Here is a 10,043-nt window from a genome sequence, read left to right on the forward strand (position 1 = left end):
TGCACGCCGAGCGGACCTTGCTCCCAGAGCACCATGCTGGGCGTGCTGGTGGCAGCAGCGTCCGGGCTGCTGCTGCTGCTGCTCCTGCTGCACGGCCACGTCTCCCCGCTCCTCTGGGCAGACCTGCGAGCCTTCTTGTCCTTGCTGTGCTCCTCGCTGCGCTGCCGCTGGCGTCTGTCCCGCCGGCCTCCCGTCACCCTCGTGCAGGTCTTCCAAAGCCACGCTCGACGCCGTCCTCACCGCCCGCTGCTGCTGTTCCAGGATGAGGTGTACACCTACGGCGACGTGGAGCGGAGGAGCAACCGAGCCGGGCGCGTTTTGGCTCTGCGCGTGGGGTTGAGGCCGGGACAAACCGTGGCTGTTTTCCTCCCCAACGTGCCCGCCTACGTGTGGACGTGGTTGGCGTTGGCCAAGCTGGGCTGCTCCATGGCGTGCCTCAACTGCAACGTGCGCGGCCGGGCGCTGCTGCACGCGCGGAGCGCGGCGAGGGCGGACGTGGTGCTCAGCTGCAGTGGTGAGTTCACGAGGGTGGGGGGAGGGGACCCGGTGCACGAGCGGCTTGCACAAGCTGGCATCTGTCTGTCTGCGCGTGTATTTGTGTGTAAGATGGTGTGGCCGTGCACGCGTGTGTGGTTGCCTCCGCGTGCTTGCACGGCGTGCCCGTTGCACACGTCTGTCCCTGCGTGCGTCGGTGGTGTCCGTGTGTGGCCGTGCACACGTCTCTGTGCACGGTGGCGCGTGGATTTGCACACGTGTTGCTCTCCAGCTCAGTGTCCGTGCGTGCTTGCATGTCTCAGCACACGGATTTGCACACTCGTGTGTGCGTTTGCACGGATCCCAGTGCCCGTGTCAGTGCCCACGCACTCACTGTGCCCGTTCGTATCTCTGCGCGCGTTCCTGAGTGCAACAGCAACGGTGTGAGTCAGCATCTCTGCAAACATTTGCACGCCCAAATCCGTGCAAACGTCAGTGCCCCCACGTGCACTGCCACGCTCAGTGTCAGCGCACAGTGTCAGCGCACACGCCTCAGCAGGTGGGTGGGAGCTGCTTGTGCAAGGCGTTGAGAGGCCGCTCACGTGGGGGTCACACGTTTGCACGCCCAGATGTGGCCACTACCACGTGCACCTGGCCTTTGCACACACACGTGTGCCCCTCGAGCCCCGGTGACGGCACCACGGGGCCTCCAAGGCTATGGGTTAATTATTGCCAGGTCATTAGTGGGGCCAAAGGTGGTTGGATTCATATTGCTTGAGGACATTTTGGGGGGCAGGAGGGAATCTGTGCACACATACCCGGACAGGGGATGATTTTGGGGTGCTTGGGGTGGCACTTTTGGGGTGCCCAGGGTGACACTTCTGGGATCCTCAGGGTTCCCATATTGGGTGCTCAGGGTTCCCCTTTGGGGTGCTCAGTGCCCCTTTGGGGGTCCTCAGGGTTCCCCTGTGGGGTGCTCAGTGTCCCTTTTGGGGTCCTCAGGGTTCCCCTATGGGGTGCTCAGTGTCCTTTTTGGGGTCCTCAGGGTTCCCCTATGGGGTGCTCAGTGTCCCTTTTGGGGTCCTCAAGGTTCCTCTATGGGGTGCTCAGTGTCCTTTTTGGGGTCCTCAGGGTTCCCCTATGGGGTGCTCAGTGCCCCTTTGGGGGTGCTCAGGGTTCCCCTATGGGGTGCTCAGTGTCTTTTTTGGGGTGCTCAGGGTGTCCCTTTCAGGATCCTCGGGGTTCCCTCATGGGGTGCTCAGGGTGCCCCTTTTGGGGACCTCAGGGTTCCCCTATGGGGTTGGGGTGATCTTTTTGGGGTTCTCTGGGTGCCCATTTGGGGTCCTCGGGGCTCCCACATGGGGTGCTCCATAGCTGCCGGTCCCATTGCGGTGCCCACTTAGGATCCCATCTGATCGAGTGCTAAGGTGCAGTGGGGGCCCTTTTGGGGGGGCATGCCTGCATCTTTGGGGTCCCCATGTAATTGAGGTCTCCCATCTGATGTCCACTGAGGGCCCACCGGGGACCCCCAGGGACCCCAATGACGGCACCCCGGGGCACAGTGGGTCAGGATACACCGCCACGTGACCGTATCGGATCAGGGAGGAACCCACCCGTGATGCCCTGGGTGCACGTGTGGGATCATCGGGGGTCCAACCCGTGATCCGACCAGGCTCCCCACCCGGGGTGCCTCTCCGTTTTGGGGGTCTCCTCACCCCGTTTCCCCATCCCCGCAGAGCTCCAGGCTGCCATGGAGGAAGTGTTGCCGGACCTGAAGCGGGAAGGGGTCCGCGTTTTCTATCTGAACTCCACATCGCCCACCCCGGGGGTCGAGGCGCTGCTGCCCGCCATCGAGGCCGCCTCCGATGAGCCGCTGCCCGAGCAGCACCGCACCAACACCACTGCTAACTCCAAGGCCATCTACATCTACACCTCCGGCACCACCGGTGAGGCCATGGGGGGGTGGGGGGGAGGGGTCTCCTCCTCGGGGGACGGCATCCGGGAGAGTTTGGGTGCTGTTGGGTGAGGGCTGGAGGGTTGGGGGCCCCCGGGTGCTACAGGTGCGGGTGGTTCTGGGGAGGCCAGGGGGGTTTTTCCTCTGCCCTTGACCACTGCCAGTGCAGCTGGGCCAAATTCCTCTTGGCTACGTGACATCTGTTGGGCGTGTCGAAGGAGGGATGCAAACACTGTGTCCCCACTGGGACAGAGAGGGGCCAGAACTGACCCCAAAGACAAGATCCCATCCCAACCTACACAAATCCATCTCTGCCACCTTCCCCATGGCTCCCAGCAAGTTGCAAAGCCTTCCAGGGATGAAGACCCTCATCCCACCCCACGGCCCCGGGGCCTCCCTTCCCACACGGGCACCTCCAAGGAGTGCGTTTCCCACCTCTAGGGCTGCCCAAAGCAGCAGTGATCACGGAGACGAAGGTGATGATGGTGGCCAACCTGGCGCGGATGTGTGGCCTGCGAAGCAATGACGTCGTGTACACAACACTGCCACTCTACCACTCAGCCGGGCTGCTCATCGGGGTGGGAGGCTGCTTCGAGGTCGGTATGTGCCCCACGGCCCACGGGGGCTGGCCAGCGTGGGGGTGAGGACGGAGAGGCAGAGGTGTCGGGGATGGACGGATAGGGAAAGGTGTGAAGAGAGGGAAGGGGAGAGGGAGGTGGGAAGGAAGAGGGAAAGGAGCTGTGTCCGTATGCAGATGAGCAAGGAATGGGTGGATGCTTTAAGGGGAAGGATGGAGGGAGGCGGACTGGTGTAAGGAGATGGGGAAGGATGGGCGGATGTGTCGATGGAGTTGGGTCAATGTTGTCTGGAGCTGGACCGAAGGACGATGGAACAATGTGCAAGAACGGAGGGAAAAGATGTAGAGATCTACAGCGGAGAGATGTAGAGACCTACAGACGGAGAGATGGAGAGATCTACAGCGGAGAGATGTAGAGACCTACAGACGGAGAGATGGAGAGATCTACAGCGGAGAGATGTAGAGACCTACAGACGGAGAGATGGAGAGACCTACAGCAGAGAGATGTAGAGATTCTACAGATGGAGAGATGTAGAGATCTACAGCGGAGAGATGTAGAGACCTACAGAGATAAATGGATTAGTGGAGGGATGGACAGGCTGACAGAGGACCAAAAGAACCAAGTGAGAATAGAAAAATAAGAGAGGAATGCAACAGACAACAGAAAGGGAGAGGGGAAGCTTTAGATATTGGGGGAGCATGCAAGTGAGCAGGCAGAATTGGGGGAAAAAAGGCAAAAAAGGAAGGAAAATGGCAGCAGTCACCTCCCCCTGTGATCCCACAGGAGCCACGTGTGCCCTGCGAGCCAAGTTCTCTGCCTCCCAGTTCTGGGATGACTGCCGCCGCTACAACGTCACCGTCATCCAGTACGTGGGCGAGCTCATGCGCTACCTCTGTAACTCACCCAAGGTACAACCGGCCCTGAAATCACCCGGGGAGGAATGCAACACTGTGGGGTGGACGCTGAGATGTTCTCTTCCTCCACAGCGTGACAATGACCGGGAGCACAGGGTGCGTTTGGCGATAGGCAACGGCCTGCGGGCAACGGTGTGGAAGGAGTTTGTCCGGCGCTTCGGCCCCATCTCCATCTGTGAATTTTATGGGGCCACTGAAGGCAACGCGGGCTTCATCAACTACACGGGCAAGATCGGGGCCGTGGGCAGGGCCAACGTGTTCCTCAAGGTGAGCCAACGACAACGGGATTGCTGAGCACCACGGGGATGCCAATGCACCCTTTCAAGTTGGGTTGAGGGAAGAGCGCTGAGTTGGCTGCGGGAGCACAGGGGTGGAATCTGGCTCCACCTCTCCCAGACCCCATTTAAGGGCTGACCACCACTGGGGAAGAAAAAAAAACCTCTTCCTGGAGTTTTTTGGGGGTTTTTTGGAGTTTCCTACCGCAAGCCTGAGACACGGGTGAGCGTTTTCCTTCATTCTGATCATCTTTCCATCACAATTATCTTTCTAACGACGCCATCTGGAAAATATCTGGGCTACAACACTACTTGGCATTCCTCATTCTGTTAACCGTACACACAAGGGAGTGGGGTCTCCAGTGTGTCCTTGCAGTGACCAACACGGGGAACCACTGCCCTACAAGTTGGGTTGATACAACAAACAGATTTTCCAGGGCGCCCTCCTCGTAATGACCAACGCGACGAAACCATATCATGTTGTCTTGACACGGCTCTCCAAGATCCGCGTCCAAAAGGAGCCTCCTTCTCCCCTGGTTAGCCAACGACATCTCGACGGGGCTGACTCTGAGTTTCTGGAGTGCCTGTAGGAATGTGGACACCTCTGTAGCCCTAACACAAACCGCCCCGGTGTCGCTTCTTGGTCTCTGCCCAACAATGCGTTGAGCAAAAGCTTCAAAAATAGTTTTTTTACACTCTTTTTTTACCCCCATCGTTCTAGCTCTTGCTCCCACAGACTTTTAATCTCAAAAGGTACAGCGGGCGAGCTTGTGAATCCGAATATATTTGGTAAAATCTTATTTACAAGGTGACTATTTTGGATTTAAAAACAAAACTGCGGAAGATTTTTGGGGGGGAGGGAGGGTCTGTGAGTTTCAATGAGCAAATGACAGAGGATCTGAGCTGGCACTGTGAGCACGGACGTTCTCTTGCTCATTTTTATCCTACGCTTCTCTTCAACCCACTGATTTCTCTCCGTCTCTCCTCTGCCCTCCAGACTTTTGCTGCCTTCGAGCTGATCAAGTACAATGTGGAAGAGGATGAACCCGTACGCAATGAAGAAGGATTCTGCATCCGTGTCCGCCCCGGTAAGAAGAGCCTTGTGAGGGCCTTTATGGCAGGGGAGAGACATCGAAGGGGCTGAGATGCATCAGAGCCACCTCCCAGTCCTCATCACCACCTCCCGGTGGTTGGGAGCCACCAGAAAACCACCAAAGTGCCGCATCCCCCGTGGGGCACGGAGGCGACGTTCTCCTGCGCCAAGGCAGGCGCTGCCCGGCCCCAAATCCTCCTTTCCCTCCCTGAAGGTGAGACGGGGCTGCTGGTCATCAAAATCACCACCAGCACCCCCTTCCACGGCTACGCGGGCGATTCCCAGAAGACAGAGAAGAAGATCTTGAGAGACGTCTTCGTGAAGGGTGACGCCTTCTTCAACAGCGGTGACCTCCTCATGATGGACCATGAAAAATTCCTCTATTTCCAGGACCGTGTTGGGGACACCTTCCGGTAATTCCTTCTGGCATGGCCATTCCACGCGGGCAATGCCATCTCCCAGCCCGAATTCCTCCTCACAGCTTCATCCCTTTGCTTCTGTAGCTGGAAAGGTGAGAACGTGGCCACGACGGAGGTGGAGGCCACTCTGGCCATGGTGGACTTCATCCAGGAGGTTAATGTCTACGGGGTGTCCGTGCCAGGTGAGTACCAGCAGCGCAGGGACCAAACCAGGCACCCAGGGGTGCTTCAGACACGCGATGTGGGTCTGAGAAGCCACCAAGAAGGCCGAAGTAGGACTGGCAGACCCGAAACAGGAGCCCACTGCTGTTTGGGGGGGGTCACAATTACTGCCACGGTGGTCGAGAAAAAGAGTAAAACGGGCCCCAAAGAATCACAGAGCGTTGTAACGTGTATGCATAATGGCCCAACTGGCCACCAAGAAGGCAAAAACAGGATTTACACACCCAAAATAAGCATCTGGGAACCCACTGGGAAGGTGTGAGCACCCACCGAGAAGGTTAAAGAGTTGACCTGGTTGCCCAAGCCGAGTGGTCAGCGCTGTTTTGGGCACGCAGTGGTCCAAAAAGCCACCACGGAGTAAACGGAGGGATCTGACAACTAAGAAAAAAACAACCCCTGATGTATTCTGGGCAACTGATGCGTCCCGATATCGGCCACAAACGGCCGCTGGGCTCAAGGGCACTCGGTTGCCACATGTAAACGTTTTCTCCCCCCTAAACCTGCAATTATACGCCCACAAAAATGAGCCAAAGTGACCCCAAATTAGCACCCAGCATCACCTCGGGTCGCTCGGCACCAAGAAGACTCACGGTGCCCACATCTGCCCTAAACCACCGCCCCGGTGCTGTCGGCAGGGTGGCGAGGGGAAGTGTGGCATGGCGGCTGTGCGCCTGAAACCCGACGAGAGCTTTGATGGGGAGAGCCTCTACAGCTTCACCAGGGACAACGCTGCCCGTCTACGCCGCACCGCGCTTCGTGCGGGTCCAGGTGAGCCTCGGTGCCCTCCAGGTTTGGGCTTCTCTTTCCAACGGTGGTCCCGGGGCTTCCAGGGACAGCTTCAGGACCAACGTGGCATTGGGACAACTCTGAGAGCAACGCGGTCCCCCTCCTTCGTGACGACGAATGGGGTCTCCCCCCACGACACCCCGTGCAGGTAACGGTGCCAATCCTCCATTTCTGACGGCGTAAATCCCCACAGGACGTCCTGGAGATCACCGGGACCTTCAAGCAGTGCAAGGGCAACCTCGTCAAAGAAGGCTTCGACCCCAACGTCATCACGGACCCCTCTTCTTCCGCGACGACAAGAAGAAATCCTACGTGCCCATGAACTCCGATATCTACGCCAAAATCCTGGACGGGAGCCTCAGCCTGTAGGGGGAGGAGCTCCACCACGAGTGATCATTGCACAAATTTTGTTTTTTTTTTTGGGGGGGGAATCATTTCTGACAGCACCAGAGGACGATGAAGGCGACAGGCTGTTTTCAACACTCATCTCTGCATGGAAATTAAAAGGCTTAATTGGGGTCGGTCGGGTCGAGCTGGGCGCCTGGGTGATGAGAGGTGTTTTCTGGGTGCCAAGCTGCGGCTGCCTCCTTCTGGAGGAGGGGGGGGGGTGGGGTGGGGGGGGGAGGGGAAAGACGGTGCCCCCAAACCGTCCCTGTTGCCACGAAGGCACTCGGTGCCAGCCCTGCAAACACAGCACGGCCCCGGGACGCTCTGCTCTTCCAGCAACTACGGCACGCAACTGATTTATTTCCCTCGACCCCGATCCGCTCCGAGCTCCCCACGGACCCACAGCGACACACACTCACCCGTCCAGCCGACTTCTCCTAAGAACAGCTCCCTGATGAACAAATCCAACGGGGGGGGGAGAGGGGGCGGGGGTGGGAGGGCCGCCCTCAATCCTCTCCCCTCCCCCCCAGGTGCGAGCTGTCCCCTCTGTTCTGATTTCTTTTTTTTCATTAAAAAAAAAAAAACCCGATGACGACGAAAAGCAAAAATAAAAAGGCGAAAAGCGTTTCTTCTATTTACACCCTCCCTACCCAGCACCGAGCAGCTGAGGATCCTTGGGGGCCCTGCGGCCCTCGGGGGGGGCCCGACGTTCCCGTTGGAGCTCTCCCACCCGCAGCCTCAGCCTCTGCTCCCCGACGTTTGCAGGCTTGGAGCTGTCGCTGGGCTTTATCCAGGGCGTCCAGGGCGGCTTCGGCACGGCGTTTCCACAGCAGGGCGCTGCCCACCTGGTAGCTGTGCTCGCTCTGGATGTAGGCACCGGCCGGCGGCGGCAACCTCAGCATGTAGAGGGAAGGAGAAACGGGGCGGGGGGGTCCGGGGGGGTCTTCTTCTGAGAGGGTGATGGTTCTTCGTCCTCGGTGGTCACCAAAAGGTTATCAGGGAGGGGACCGCGGGCGCCCGAGGGACCGGGAAGTGCTGGGACGCCGGCGGGGTCTTCGCCTTCGCGGGGGAAGCAGGAGACGTCGGTGGAGAAGGGGGGGTCCGGGGGAGCCGTGGGGGGGTCCCGTCTGTAGGGAGAGAAGCAGAGAGGAGGGGGGGGGGGGGGGGTTAAATGAGGTGGGGACGTAACGTGGTGGGGAGAGAGGCACCGGCAAGGGGTTAAACGGAACGAGGGGGACGCGATGTTGGGGTTAAACGGGATGGGGGGGGCGGGGGAATGGAGTGAAAGGGGGGGGGGGATATGATGGCAGGAGGTTTAATGGGGTGGTGGGGGGGATATACGATGAAATGGGGTGTGGGGAGGCACAAAGAGGGTGAATAGAGATGGGGGGGGGGGGCAAGAAGGCAAAAAGGGGACACACGCACACACACACACACCCTGTGCTTCCCTTCCCCCACCCAAAGACCCCCCCCTCACCTCCACTTCCGGGTGACCCCCCGGGGGGGCTTTGGGCTGTCGGTGTCGGGCTGGGGGGGTCTGGGCTTAGAGGTCCGGGAGGGTCTGGGGGAGGTGGACTCGAAGACGGTGGGGACGGCGCCTTCCTTCAGGCGGTGGTAGCCGCTGTAACGGGGGGGGGGGGGGGGGGGACAGAGAAGTCAGCGGGTTTTGGGGGAGGGGCATCAGTTTTATAACAGTATCAGGGTTTTGGGGGGGGGGGGGGGGGCGGGAGGGAAACCCACGAGCACCAAAAGTTCCTGGGTGGGGTACTTTAGGGGGCTTAAAACCGCGAGAGGGACCCTAAACAACTCGGGGGGGGGGAGGGAGGGATCTCTCAGGGTGACCCGTGAGATTTTTTTTTTTTTGGGGGGGGGGGGGGGGGGTACTCTAGAGGGGGGGGGCGGGGGTCTGAAACGCTCGTTAGGCAGCCCTTCGTTAGGCACCTGAAGCCCACGATCTCGAAGCAGCTCTTCTCGAAGTGCTGAGAGCAGAAGTAGATGTATTTGGAGGCCGGGTCCCAGCGGCCCTCCCCGCTCGCGTCCCTCCTCCGGCTGTTCTCCAACCACAGCGCACGGCGGCGGGGGTTGTCCTTTTTGGGCAGCCTGTGGGGGGGGGGGGGGGGGCATAAAATTTTGGGGGGGGGGGGGGCGGCCAACATCAGCTGTAATCCAAAATCCCCCCCCTCACCCCCCCCCCCCCCCCCCCCCGCATCCATCCCCTCCTCAACGCTGTGTTTTGGAAGGGTGGAGGATGGGAAAGGAGGCGGGGAGGGGATGAAGCATACCCCCGCCCCCCCCCCCCCCAAATTTTAACCCCCCCAACCCCCCAAAAAATAAAGGTGGGTACCTGTGGAAGGAGATCCCTCGGCTCCGGGTTTCCGTGTGTCGCGGGTGCAGCATCCGGCGGCGGAGCAGTGCCGGGGCATCTGGGGGGACACCCCCCCCCCCCCCGGACCCCAAAAATCACACACGATTCCTGCTCCCCCCTTCCCCCACACAAAGGCCCCAAAGCTGCGCTGTGCCCCACTCCCAACCCCCCCCAAAAAAGATCCCATATCCCCCCACGAGTGCCCCCCAAACTCCCCTCAGTGATCCCTCAAAGCCCCCCCCCCTAGAGCACCTGCCCCCCCCCCCCACACCCCCATATATGCCACCCCCCCTCCCCCAGTGCCCTCTTTGGGCCCCCAATATCCCCCCAGCCCTCCTCTAGACCCACACGTGCCCCTCCCATAGCCCCAACCCCCCCCCCCCATAGATGTCCCAGACCCACAGGTGCCCTCTAAACCCCCCCCAGCCCCTACAGAGCCCCCATAGACCCCCACCCCAGACCCACAGGTTCACTCTATACCCCCCCCCAGCCCCCAAAGAGCCCCCCCCACACCCAATACTGCCCCCACAGAGCCCCCCCACACCCAATGTCGCCCCCCAGCCCCACTCGGCCCAC

General features: G+C 60.1%; 2 protein-coding genes across 2 annotated transcripts; one reads left to right on the forward strand and one right to left on the reverse strand.

The window, feature by feature from the left end:
- On the forward strand, positions 1–7,084 carry LOC136050448 (long-chain fatty acid transport protein 2-like). Its single transcript, XM_065739350.1, is given in 12 exon segments — positions 1–514; positions 2,211–2,420; positions 2,870–3,028; positions 3,790–3,914; positions 3,993–4,187; positions 5,193–5,283; positions 5,503–5,701; positions 5,792–5,895; positions 6,569–6,648; positions 6,650–6,697; positions 6,909–6,993; positions 6,996–7,084. Coding segments are annotated over 12 exon segments (1,866 nt in total). The 5' UTR covers positions 1–33.
- Positions 7,085–7,711: 627 nt separating this feature from the next.
- Positions 7,712–9,541, reverse strand: LOC136050445 (THAP domain-containing protein 7-like). The gene is given in 7 exon segments (XM_065739346.1): positions 7,712–7,853; positions 7,855–8,069; positions 8,072–8,229; positions 8,580–8,723; positions 9,044–9,202; positions 9,447–9,480; positions 9,483–9,541. Coding segments are annotated over 7 exon segments (858 nt in total). The 5' UTR covers positions 9,526–9,541; the 3' UTR covers positions 7,712–7,748.
- Positions 9,542–10,043: the final 502 nt, after the last annotated feature.

This window comes from Cyrtonyx montezumae, unplaced genomic scaffold (genome assembly GCF_038088225.1).
Source record: "Cyrtonyx montezumae isolate F1298 unplaced genomic scaffold, pur_monq_1.0 scaffold_235, whole genome shotgun sequence".
Taxonomy (NCBI): Eukaryota; Metazoa; Chordata; class Aves; order Galliformes; family Odontophoridae; genus Cyrtonyx; species Cyrtonyx montezumae.